Source organism: Anser brachyrhynchus, assembly GCF_964034855.1.
Source record: "Anser brachyrhynchus genome assembly, chromosome: 22".
NCBI lineage: Eukaryota > Metazoa > Chordata > Aves > Anseriformes > Anatidae > Anser > Anser brachyrhynchus.
In genome coordinates this window covers 5426924-5440630 of record NC_137715.1, presented here as the reverse complement: position 1 = coordinate 5440630, position 13707 = coordinate 5426924, and the positions used below count along the sequence as shown (strand labels likewise).

General features: G+C 41.1%; 2 protein-coding genes across 5 annotated transcripts in view; one reads left to right on the top strand and one right to left on the bottom strand.

The window, feature by feature from the left end:
- Nucleotides 1-4192, bottom strand: part of MARCHF10 (membrane associated ring-CH-type finger 10) — a gene marked incomplete at its 5' end in the record, with an annotated part of 35401 nt that extends 31209 nt beyond the window's left edge. Inside the window, 2 exons of the mRNA XM_080564769.1 lie at nt 2907-3009; nt 4167-4192. Coding sequence (XP_080420895.1) covers nt 2907-3009; nt 4167-4192 — 129 coding nt within the window. The remainder of the gene's footprint in view (nt 1-2906; nt 3010-4166) is intronic.
- Nucleotides 4193-7284: 3092 nt separating this feature from the next.
- Nucleotides 7285-13707, top strand: part of TANC2 (tetratricopeptide repeat, ankyrin repeat and coiled-coil containing 2) — a 283329-nt gene continuing 276906 nt past the window's right edge. For 3 of the 4 annotated variants that reach the window (XM_080564855.1, XM_080564839.1, XM_080564854.1), the window contains exon 1: nt 7285-8277. The gene's annotated coding sequence lies outside the window, so the exon portion shown is untranslated. Of the gene's footprint in view, nt 8278-9314; nt 9393-13707 lie in introns of all 4 variants that reach the window. The other variant, XM_080564856.1, reaches the window with a different exon arrangement.

Genomic DNA, 13707 nt, shown 5'->3' with positions numbered 1-13707 from the left:
TGTAGAAGCACAGTACAGCTTTGTCATGAACAAGAATCTGACCCCTCTGAGAAACTGAAAGATGCAGTGGGTGTAGGAACAGCTGAAAAATGTAGTTGTTAATTGAATTAATTTTTCTTAAATCAGTTCTTGTGGCTTTTTTTTCTTTTTCTTTTGGATTTTTAAGGCAGGTGCTGTAAAATTGAATCTTTTGCATTGCTAGGTCTGTATGACCACAACGTAGTTACCTGTGTGATGCTTGATGGCCACGGTGTGTCATAACAACCTGTAGCAAAGGTGGAACTTCAGATTTCCTCGCTTTGTTTTTCCCTTGTGTGGAGTTTTTGTTTCTTTCAGCTTGTTCTCTGTTCTGCTTCTGTAGTTTCAGACTTGCCTAAGGAGCAAAACATATTATTTGCCTGGAATTAGAGAGAATTTTCTACGTTATGCACCTGGATGAGATGATCTCATGTCTGTGTGTTCAACATTCATATTCTTTGAGGTACATCACGTGATAAAAGAGTTAATCCACTGAATGACTAAACTCACCACTGATGGGAATAATTGTCTGACCTAGTAATGCAATAATCTTGGTAAACGTAAACAAAAAACACTTCAATGGTTTATTGCATTCAAGGATGCTCATTGCTAAACCAGAAGATAAAATCTGTAAAACGAGGGGGCTAATGTTTTCCATGGAGTTTTCTATTCCTTTCCTTACTTGTGCAGAAAACTCATCTTAGACAACAAAAAATGCTTTTATTTGTTTTCCAATTATTCTTACACCAAAATACTGCAGAAGTGCTGTTATCAATGCAAGTGGTCTTGCTGTGCAACTACAGAGTGGTCTTGATGATCAGTCTGATTGCGCAGCTGTTTGTGTTTTTCTCTTAACTCATTTTTTTTTGATTTTCCTATTTTAATGCTGTCATCATTAGTTTGAGCAGGTAGAATGGCCACAAACATTAGATTCACCTGCTTAAGCCTTATCCTATGAAAAAAAGGAATCCCTGGCTACTATCAACATCATACAGCAGCCTCTATCCTCCACAAATATTTGGCATACTGGAATAAAGGGGGATAAAAGCAGCAGTGCCTTGCTGGTGTACACTCTGCTGTGTATAAAGCTGTCAGAGTGGCCTATAAAGCCGAACTGTTACATGCCAGAATCTGAAGCGCTGTTCTGCCAACTGTAAAAGGTGTAAAGACAGCTTCTGCTTCTGTCCTGTTAAACTTCCCCCAAGAGCTTCTTGAGCAGCCCGTAACACATGTGACTGGAAATTCAGTGCCATACGTCCCTGCTTGACACTGAGCCCACTGAGAATTTGCACAGTGAACAAACATACACTTTTTCTATTACTGCGACTATCAAACCAGAGATAAGTTTTAGTGTACAATTACTAGAAAAAGTATTCTAGAAGTTAAAAACCACCGTTTCCACCAATAATCATAAAGCTAAAATACTGCTCAACTTAGAAAGCAAGCAAATTCTCATAGTTTAGGTCTTAAGGACATATATTTATATGATGCATAATTTGTTTAGCCATTGGCCTAGGAGGACTCACAGCTGTATCCTAAAAGAAATGAATAAAAGAAAAAACTTTTTCTCAGCGGGTCTTTATTTGAATGTACGCTACAAAGTTTGCCCTTGTGGCATTTAGTCAGTAGTCTAGCTTCATCAGAACCAAGTGTTTCTGAAGTTAATGGAAACACTTAAATCTGATCTAAAGTCTTCAAGAAATGCTAATTCCTGCAACCCTTATTTACTTGCAAAACTTTCTGCCAAAAATTGTGCAGTCAGACTCAGATTGCAAATCCCTTAGAGATGAGCAATTGTTTGTATAGAGTGAACAACCATAATGAAGTTGGTGGTAACAGGTACACCATCTCAAAAACATAGGTAATAGATTCACAGTCTTGTCCATAAATATTATAGTTTGCACCTGCTTGAGTGAGTAGACTTGCCTGCCAAAGAAACTATCTTAATTTATGGACTGGAGACAGATTGTATAGTGTGCTGTTTCTAACAAAAGCTCCTACGCTGCTCAATTTTTCCCTCCTCCCCTTTAGGCTTTTAAATTATTGACAATAAGATAGCAGCTGCAAACAGATGCATTTATTTCAGTATAGCAATATCATATTCCAGCAATCTTTCTGGATGTTTCCTTTATTGCTTTAGTTTTCCCATTTTAGTTAGTTTAAAAATCTATTAAATTGTAACAAGTCAATGGAGTGACTGTATGAACAGCTTTGCAGAGTTCTAAATTTACTTGCAGTGACTCCATATCAAACTGGCCCAATCTGCAAATCAACAGATGATATAACTGCCATCTTTACAAATTTCGTCTTGGCTCTAAAATTCATTATGTGATCTCTCTCCCTCTTACATAATTACCAGTAATAAAGACTAGCATTCAGAATTTAGCTGAGAATTATTCTGATGATGCATGAAGCAGAAGAGGCTCCAGATGCTCTCTTGAATAGCTATCGTTGCTTAGTAAGCAATTAGGAGTAGTCACAGTCTTTTACTGTATTTAAACAGCAAGTGGGCTACTGGGGCCTAATCCTTATAAAGGCTTGTAACTGTTACTGAAAAGTTAATAATATTCTAAAGCCAGGAGTAGAAATTCCACTTGTGCTAGTGCAGTAAGTAGACATGACTTAAGGATACATTTGAAACGTATGTTAAAATATTAAAATATTATTAAGCCCTGCAGAAAATAAATGCAGAACAAAGATGCTGATGGAAATGTTGCTGCATGACTCTTTTTTTTTAACTAATGATATAAGATAATGAAATAAAAGTTATATAATTCAGAAATAGCCATTTTAGAAGAACTACTCTCAGACAATACAAAGAAAAAGTGGAAATAACGTTTAACACGCTGCAGTCATCTCTTGCTTTTCTATGTTGCTTTCTGGCCTACCTGAGACTCTGAATCTGTCCTGTGTGGCATCTCCCTCAAATATCGTGCGTTGCTGACGAACTTCTGAGGCTGTGCTTCGTATCTCACACCAGGTAACCAAAACCTGTACACAAAGCAAGTATGTTTTCTTTTTTTTCTTAGAGTTGATTCTACTAAAATGCAATGTTGCTTTGCCATTGGTGGCAAATTAAAGCTTTGACTTACCAATTCCAACTGTTGAGGTTACAAAATTCCTTACTACTTTAATTAAGTTTGGTCTATTCATTAACATGAAACTAGTGGCATTGGGATTCAACAGAGCATTAGTTTCATAGACGGGAAACTAGGAATCTGATCACAGGAAACTTCAATAACGTTAGGATATTGTCAGAATTTAAAGTACGTTATGGACAGAATTAGTGTTCTTTTCTGAGCAATCTCTAGGCCCTATGGTAATTCATCAAGTTTTTACTAAAGTAATAAATCGAAACATTCTAGGATTAGTACACTAACAGATGTCTTCAGCCTCACCACAGTAACACAGGGAGCAAGCTAGGAGTACAGAGCCATAAAGACCGCTTGCCTAGACTACTGTGTTCCAGCTTTACGGGATAATCCTACTTGTTTTTTGTTTTTTGTTTTTTTCTCTTTACTCATTTTCACACTGTTCCTCTTCAGAGCGATAAACACAGCCTGGTATTTGTCATCCTGGACTGGATATAAAGATTGTTTTAAAAATATATTGTTATGCCAACACAATGATTTCTGTAGTTTGGTTTAATTCTAACCATAAAAGGAATATGTGTTCTGTGCCAACTACTACTGAAAGCTAAATCTTGTCTTAACGTGTCTGAGGATGACATTACAAGGTAAGTACAATAACTGGATGACTCAATCTATGTAGAACAAAACCATGTTTCTGCCTATAGGGAAGAGTGTGGAAGAGGAGAGAGAAGGTACTACCAGACATTTTCCATATGGTGGTTTGAACCATACGGAAATAGTTTGGCAACTCTGTGGTTTCTCATCATGACATCACCTGTACAGGTCACAAAATTGGTTTTAATATCCCTGACTTAATTGGGGATTTTGAAGTTGCTAATACCAAAGCACTGTCTTTATAACTGAAAAACCTGATCAACCTTAGTGCTGCTCTACCCAGCCCTCTATTTGGAGCTGCATGTTAAAGAGAGAATCCATCTCTGTCTGCTTAGAAGCTCTCCGCACAGCTGCGGATTTATTTGCTCCCCAAAACAACATGTTTTGGGGAGCAAATATTACCTTCTGTACATATCCAGAAGGTTCATCGTTTGGTTTCAACTAAATCTGAAACAAAGGAGAGCTAATGTGAGAGAAGATATAGCAGCATGATCCAAGGAGCAGTATGCAAATTTCTGGTGATCCAACTGGCCTGTAAAAATAGATGTGTTCCATGCACCAGAGGAGATAATGTGGGCTATATTCACAGAGAATTAGGGAGATAAATCAGAAGTGCTAAGAGCAAAGCTCATAGACTGTGGAGCACAAGGCAGTCTTTAAGAAAGCACCATGACAACATTTTTCTGAAAGAATCCAAGATATCTAAGGGGATGTCAAAATCAAAGTTTCTTAGATATGAAATAGATGTTCTGAGAATGTATTTCAGAAATCCGTATCACAAATTATCAAAGGAATCAAGAAAGCTGATAAAAATGTGCTAGCTACCATCCTGAACTACTTTTCCTGATGTCTTAACTACTTAGCATCTGTCAAAGAAAGCAATGAACCTTGTTATAGCCCGTGCAAACTAGAGATGAATAATAGTCAGGAATTTGATATCCAAAAATATTATATAGATTTGCCAATAACTCAACAGATTGCCAGAGAGAGATTGTTATGGAAAATCAAGTTACTTATTTTCAGAGAGAGAGCAAAATGTGATTAAAAAAAATAAAATATAAAGGACATAGATACTGGATCACTAACGACATACCTGCAGCTCCAGCTGTATGAACGTCACAATTTAGTCCTAACACCTCCTTCTTCACTGAATGCAGCGATCACGTGCAGTCTGTGAGAATATCTCAAACACCACAACCAGTGCAAATTTTGCTTTCAAAATTTGTCATAAAAACACACAATGCACATTTGTATTTTCACTGTTCTCAAGCAATAAACTGCAACGTCACCCATGTAAAAGGCCAATGTAACATTGAAAATGTGTCAGCTAAGCAGTAGCAGACAAACAAAATACCTCTCCCTGTATGGCATAAATTGATTGTTGGCAATCTCAGGAAATGAAAACAATGATTAAGTGAGATGTGAGGAATGACCTTATGCTTTGCTTTTCATAACATGTTGGGAAGATAGCATGGGCAAAATTCCACTGATGCTGATCATGTCCTACATCTTTAATAACTGAGAAGATTTGGCGTTTTCTGCAGGACTGATATTTAAATACAAATTAATGATGACTCTAGAATTAGAGAAATGGAAAGACCTGTTTCCACGAAATGAAAATCATGCTGTCTAACCGTAAATATGTCATTTAGTGGTTATGCTGGCAATGCATAACACTATTTCTGCAATTCATCAGCTTCCATGTCAGAACAAAAAAATGCATTTAGAGTTGTCCATAGTGCAGGTACTGGTCCATGATGGTATTACCTACGCCCTGTAAACCAGAAGGACACAGGACATTGGAGGCTCAATGATTACTTAAGAAGAAAGGGCAAGAGACTCTGAAGCCAGAAGCTACGATCCTTTCCTTAGACACTGTTTACGTAGGCATTTTCAGTGACTTAATATTTTAAGAACTGTGACACACCAACGCTTGAGACTATTTTCCCTATCAGATAGTGTAGTTCAACCTGCTAAAGTTATTCCCCAAGGGCCAAACTCAGTCCTGTTGCATCACTAAAAGTCTGCTGTAGTCTGTATGCTGGTGTTAACGAAAGGGGAGTAGAGCTCAGAAAACACAAATGCTTTCCATTTTTTCTCTTTTTTTTTAAGCTGATGCTGAAGACTCTGGAATTTGAGAACTGTCCATGTTTAGGCCACATCCTGCAGAACACTAAAGCATAACTTAATGATTTTAATTTGTGAACAACAGGATTAGAAGCAAGTGTTTTGTGGGATTAAGGTCTTTATTTAGGTTTTAATAATCTATTATCATATTTTTGTGGTATTTTAAGAATATCAGCTCTTAACGTTTAGCATAAATCTTCGACGTTTGGGATTTTTTATTAAAGTACCTTTTATTAAGCAAGCTTTCAGTAGCTGTTTAAAGCCTTCAAAAAAGTTTGAAAATAGGTCCTAAGAATGTCATAAGTATATCTTTAAATATCAGAAATCATCAAGAATCATAAAAAAAAAATCTCTATTTTAATGTCACAGTTATAAAGACAATACTATGCTCATAGTACTGGGTATAAATGTATTTCCATCAAAAAAACAAAACAAACAAAAAAACAAACTAAAAGCTAGGTCTGTCAGTTGCCTATGGACTTAAATAACACTTTGTATTTATATTTTTCCTTATTTATCTATTATATTATTTCTTACAAGTGCAAATCCCACAATCCTTCTTATACACGCACCAGTACTGTACATATGGATATAAATGAACCAACTCAAAGAACACCAGAAAATAAAACAGAAGAGAATGCAGATTGTATGGGTCATTTTGTCTCCCTCAAATGATTGTGAACTACTAGCATACGTGTTTCTATATGCCCACTGCATGTCAAGCAGAGAATGAAGAGTGCTGTACTGAAAGAAATTAAAATCCTCTCTGTAATATGCTTCTGCCTCAAAAAATAAACAAACACAAAAACACTAAAAATGAGTGTCAATTAGTTTCCCCCTTCTCTTTTGCTTTTGCAGTGAGTTGGTGAGGACAAAAGGTGAGAGGACTATGTATCTGGTATTCATCCCTTTTCTTGAAGAAGGATGTGGAAATAATAAAGGAAGTTCAAAGGAGGGCCACACAAATGATCCAGGTCCTGGAAAACAAGCATTACTGATGTAAGGCTTAAGGAGCTTATCTTACTTAGCTTAATTGAAAAGAAGGTTAAGAGGTGACTTGATCACTGTGTGTATCTACACACACCTTTAAAAAGCACCTGATAGCGAATGGCTTTGCAACTGTACTGACAAAAGCAGAACAAGATTTACTGCCTTGCAAAGTTGGCAGGCGAGTTTTAGAACAACCACGATCACACGATTACCTAGTGCTGAGGATAACCGAGCAGTGGAACAGCTTACCAAATGGTGAACTTGCCATCACCTGAAATATTCACAATTAGTTATCTGCTTAAAAGACGCTGTTTTGTCCAGCTTCTGGGCTAAATCGCGTGGTCTGTGAATGCAAGGAGATTGATTGGGCTGGATGATTTTTGAAGCCCTTTCTGATCTCAAATCATGTGAATCTATGAGTTTTCCTGTTTGTCCTTTAATTCACGGATGTCATAAGGACAATGACATTGCCAGCAGCTGCAATCAATAGGCTCGTAACAGTTGCAGCTTTGTATTAACACAATTCAGATCTCTTGTTTCAGAGCATCATCTGTTCAGCTATGGAACTGAGCAAGATTTATGCTGGCCTCACCCTTTAACATGTATTCTTAGGACAATTTCCCTTCTTTTTAAGCATTGAAGAGTGGCTAAAAATGAAGGGGTGGCGCAGGATGGGATGATAGAGCACAAGAAATGGCAGGCCAACTCATCTTTTTTGATGTCTGGCTAATCTTCCCGCTTTGTATGATTAAGGTCAAACTGATTACCCGGTTATTTTTCTTCAGGCAGATTACTGTAGGGAGGCTTTATTCTTCCCAGGAGCACGGGGCACGGTTTCCAAGCTGGGCTCAGTGGGGTATTCCCCTAGGGGATATTATCAGCACCCCTGGCTGATTGTTTTATAACTTGTGAGGCGAATTTTCTGGAGGACCTAAATGTTTAACCCTGATGATATGAGGAAAACATATTGTCTTGCAATATCCGCATGAGGGAACAAAGCAACTTTTGTTCACCTCAGCTTTGGGTACGGCCAACTCCAACGGGGCCATGCCAACCATCACCTGTCCTGCTGCCAACTTCCCGCGGAGGTTCCTCGGCGTTAATTACCCTGTTTAATCACAGCCAGCTGTTACAACAGCCAGAGATCGGTGGCAGTTCCTAGTAGGGGGGGCTCCCCACCCTACAGCAGCTCTACCTGCCCGGGGCCGGCGGGGGGGCCCGGGGAGCACCTGAGGCAGCCACGGAGGAGGAGGAGAAGGTGAAGAAGGAGGAGAAGAAGGAGGAGAAGGAGGCGCTCGTCTCCTGCCGCTGGGGCTCTCCCAGCGCCGGGGAGCCGCGGGAGGAGTTACCTGGCCGAGCTGTGGAGGCCATTTCCCGGGGAGAAACGCGCCCGGGGGTGAGTGAGGGGGGTGCGGGTGGCTGGGTAAGAGCGAGGAGCGCTGCGGGGGTCGCCCTTTCGCCGCCCACCCCGCTGAGGGGAGCGGCTGCCCGCCGGGAGGCGGCCCCGGGCCGGCGGTGGCCGCCTGTTGCCGCGGTAGCCGGGCCCGCTGCCCGATCTCCCCCCCCGGCTCCTTCCCCGCCTCGCCGGCCGCTCGGGGCGGCGCCGTCCCTGAGGAGAGCGGGGGATGGAGGCGCCATGCCCGCGCCGCAGCACGGGGAGCCCCGGCCTATTGCCCCTGTTTTCTTCCCTCCAGTCTGCCCCTTCCCTCAGGCCCTGGGGCCGGGGGAAGGCTCCTGTAGGGTTATGCTCCCCCTGTAGTCCTAAAGCCCAGCGGTCGCAGCGTTTCCCGGTGCTGAGGCGATGGCAGTGCCTCTCCCCTCAGGCGCTGAGCGAGTGGGAAAGTCCCTTTTTTGGGTCCCGACTCCCCCATGGTGTTTGCAGGCTCTGTGGAGATGGCGGTTCCTGTCCTGTCAGGCACTGAGTGTGTGTGTGGGGTCCCTTCTCCCCCCCCCCGGTATTGCCAGGCCCTAAGGAGATGGCAGGATGGCTCTCCCCGTGGTGCCAGGGTCTGTTTTCAGGTGTTCCCAACCCTTTTCTCCGTCCCTGGGAGCACCCAAGGGCCAGTTCCTGTGCCCTCACCTTACCCTGAGCTGCCCCGAGGGGCTTGGGCCTGCTGCGGCCCCAAGGGGTCTGTGAGGGGTGGGAAGCGGCGTGTCCGTGATGTCAGAGCCCATTTTGGTACTGATTTGGTGCGTGGCCATGGTCATGTCGTGGGATATTCCCGTGGTAAGCCTCCCCGAGGATGTTAGATACATCCACACACAAGCAAAAAGCATCAGGTGCGACTGCTGTTCACGTTTCTGGCATCACGTGTTGGGTATTTTTGTTCCTGAAGAATGCTTCCTGCAAATTAACCACACAGCCGTTGTGTTTTTAATTCTAACCCAGACGTGCCTTTTGTTTGTTTGCTTTTTGTCTTGCTCATCTTCCAGAGGAAAGCAAACGTTCAATGCAACGTCAAGCTTGTGACATGCAAGCATGGATGGAACTACACATGTTCCCGAAGTCAGGTGCATGTTATTATTTTGCTATGTAGAAAGGAGTTTTATTAATATTTTGATATGCTTAAACTCTAACGACATCAACACAACGTCTCCGGTGTTTCTATACATGTTACAGCATAGACATCAGAGATTGCTCTGTGACTGCCTGGCACATACTAACATTTTGTGTTTCTGTCCTACTAGCAAGGACAAAAAGAGTAAATGGACAAAACAGACACTAGCAAAGAAGAGTTATATTTAAAGCCTTTACTTTGCCCTTAGTTCACCCTCACTGTTCTTAATATTGTCAGGTTTCCAGAGCTCAGTGGTATCTCTTAATTTGGAATTTCCTTGTTTGTTGAGGTCAGGCTGCGAGGATTATTCTAATGATTTTCTTACTGTTCATGCAGTCTCTTATTGCAAGCAGGAAAAAAACTTCAAAATGTTGGAAACTATTAATTAGAAAGACAGCGAATATTGCCCAAGAGTATCATGTTTCAGAGTAACAGAAATACCTTACTTGTGTCAGCATAGCCGTGGCTATTTCTTTCACTTAATGGGATCCTTATTCTGGTTTTGGTGCCTGTGCTGCATGTGGATTTCTGAAGTATATGAAAATAAAGCAGTCATTGCCCCGAAGAAGTTAAAGACAGAACCTCATGAGAATCTCCACCAGCTATTGTAATATAACCTAAATAAGGGGTGTAACCTTGTTAGGCATTTCTGTAGATCCCATGTGACGTGTAGTAATATGCTTAAATCCCCAAATACTGTTGTAAATCTGGCCCATAATCTATAGTGCACAAGCAGCAGGGATCTGGAAGCAACATCTGCTCAGAGTGCATATGAACTACATCTTAATATATTATGGTACTGAGTCAGGGCCCCACTCCCCCCCCCCCCCCCCCCCCCCCCCCCCCCCCCCGAAATCAAACTGGCTTTAGTAATGATTTAAGCGATCACAGACTCAGATCCATCGTGGATGTAGAACTGACCATTTAGCCATTAATTCAGTGTGTTTGGCTTTTTAAAAATTGAATCTTCAGATGCTTTTTTTCTTTTTTCATTTGACCTTACCTTGCCCTTACTGTCTGTATTGTTTCAGGAATGATTTTTTTCATTGCTGACTTTCTTGCTAATATAGCAATTGTGCTGGGCAAATGACAAAGGCAAAGAACTAGCAGAAGATGAAAGCCAACTGGTGTTACCCATATGATTTAAAGTTGCATTTTCTTTATATAAACAACATGCCTGAGGTTGCTGCTTCAGCTTGCTTTATCCCACCAATGAATCTCTGGATTTACATGTCAGTCTGTGTTCTGCATTATATCTTTTTTCCGTTTCTTTTTTTTTTTTGGGGGTGTGTGTGATTCATTATAGTTTAGCATCATAAAGAGAATCTCTGGTGTACAACATATACAAGTCAGAGACACCATTATAAAATTGCTGTCCTGCAGTTCATGTAATCAGGGATATGCCCTGAGAGAAAGCTTTAGCTTCGCTGAGATGCTTTTAGAATTCTTGTGCGGCAACATTTCTCCAGCATGCCCCTGAGTGAGTGGTATCAAGTGATTTTTCAGAGCCCGGGTTTCTTGTTTTGTGCAGTTTTATTTTAGGAATAAATACTGCAAAATCCAGCTCAGGGCTATGAAAATGGGAAGGTCTGAGCCTTGTCGGCCCCTTTGGAATGACATGTATTTAACATGTCATATCAGGATAACGGTTATGAGACTCGTGACCTTGTTTGCAAGGGTGTCCTAAACAAACAGTCGACAGCACCTCACAGACAGTTACAATATTTGATTGTAAAGAGTTATCATAGCAGTATAAAATCTTTCAGAATAGCAACAAACCTCACCTGGCTCACTGAAGTTACACTTGAGTTCAGATTGTTCCTGAAGTTGAGTAGTCAGGGTGGTTTTTTTTTTTTTTTTTTTCCTCCCCAAAATTACAGTGTGGCCACGACAGGAACTTGAACAAAGCTGAGAACAGTGGTATTTGGGAAAACCAGAATATCGTGCTTTTTGCAGGCCTGCAGACTGCCTAGGGGGGAAATCTGTTAAGAGCTAGACCTTTGCGTGGAGATCTGGTTCCTCCCCCCGCCACCATCTGGGAATTGATTATATTCTTAGAGGATCGTGAGTTGTTTGTTGTGTTCTAAAGATGGATCCTCTTGCACGAAAACTGAAGTACAGATACAGATGAGAATAGACTGACTTCAGAAACAATGGAAATGAATGCTAAATTGAACAGTAACGCTTTGGTGTAAGACACTTTAGAATCAGGTTCTGCTGTCTAAACAAAACTACATCTTGGTGCTTTCACTGTGCTACACTTAAAAGTCAGAAACAAAGCAAAGAATGAATAATTAGCATGCAAGGCGCAATCTTTAGAAACATATTGCATGTATATCTCAAAATTCAGTGGCTCAAGTACTGATTCACTTAAATTACATTATTACAACAGTTTTTGTTCATTTTGATGAATAAATTAATGAAATGCCATCTAACTAAAATGTAGAAGTAGTTTAATGGAGGACGAAAGTATAGATAGATAGAAGAAGGGATTCTACAAGTTAGTAGACAATAGGTCCATCAGTTATTACTGAATAATACAATGGTCTTAATAGATAGAAGAAGGGATTCTACAAGTTAATAGACAATAGGTCCATCAGTTACTACTGAATAATACAATGGTCTTAATGTGACACTCAGCTCAGGAAACCTGTTACCTGGATGTTGCCAGAAGCGAGGGTGGCAGACGAGAGACTTTCTGCACGCTGTAGGATCTCTGCTTTCTGCAGATGTCAGTAGCTTTTGCTGCTGGCCATAAACAGGACAGCGGGCTAGGTGTGTGTGCAGGAGCCCCTCAGAGAAGCTGAAGTTGTCATAAACAGTCTTTATTTGCCAGCTCTGTATCCCTTTACCATGCTAAATGCCATTTGCCTAAGTTTGATAACACAACTCTAGTACTGCGGGATTGAAGAAGTGAAGTTTGGCGAGGGGGCGGGGGGGGAGTGTTGCTGGTTACAGCCAAAAAATGTGTGTGCTTCAATTTAAATGAGTGACATCTGGCAGGTCTGAATTACGCAGCTGGAGGAACTCCAGCATTCTCGGACTCCTAGATATGGGCTAGTAATTGCCTCCGGTCTGAAACTATTTTTTACCAGGCAAAGCACATAATTTGGTGCTGTTTATTATAAGCTATATTTTACTTGAAAACCACAACAATCCTTTGTCCTCTGAGGAATGTGAAGTTGCATTTGGGCCCTTTTGATGGGGTTTTCTCTTTTAGCCTTTGTTCTTGGATTTGCCGTGCAGGTTAATGTCTATTTTGTAAAGATGGGCTGGCCCCAAGCACCCAACAGCCCATATTTGTGTAAACCCGACATGGGATGAGGAATCCAGCTCAGACCTTCAGTCTGTCCTCTGGTTAAAGAAAAAAATATCTATGGTCAGCCCTCTGTAAGTAGCTATTACAACTGGAAGCTGAAATGCAGAACCATCTCTACTTCTTCCATCCTCGCTTGCCCTCATAGGGGTCAGATGTGAAGTTGAATTTCTTCAAAGGCTGTTTGCATCTCTACGCTGTTTCCTGCGATGGGAATCATCGATGCAAAGAAACACTGCTGCATAGGTCAGGACTTGAGCCTTGTGGGTACAGCGAGGCCACATTAAGGAATTAAGGATGCTGATGGTGCAAGACCAAAGTGAACTTTTTTTTTTCTAAGGCCTTAAGTTATGAATTACATATTCACAATGTATATTTGAATGGCCTTGTTACCCTGCTCTGATTACTGGCAGATGCTCTACAGCTAATGGTGTCATTTCTGTTACTACATCAGTTGTTAACTGGGCCAGAAAACAGCCTTTAAGATTAAAGTTTAATCAGTCCAAGTATTTGGAGAGCGAGCAAGTATAGCTTTTATTCTTCTCGAGAATTATAGTCTACTTCTTTGAAATCCCTGGCAGAGATAGAATGTTCTGTCAGAAAATGTCTCCAGTGAGAAATAGCAGGCAAAGAATATTTTCTGTGGGATGGCATGAGCAACCTTGTACTTTAAAGCTTGTATATTAATTGCTTGTTAATGGGCAGCTTTTGGCAGAATTTCTTTCTGGTATGGCCTCAAGAATTTTAATGGAGCATCAGTCAGTGAGTGGAGAAAATACACTTTAAAAACAATAAGCAGGGTTCTTGGTAGTTGTGTCAGTTGGTGACATTGGCTAAATCAGTCATGTTCTACTTCTGGTCAGTTGTAAACCCTGCAATAACTTCATTAACAGGAGGAAGACGCGTTATATTCTTCCAACTCCAGCGCAGTATGTTTTTCTGAAGCCCCCCC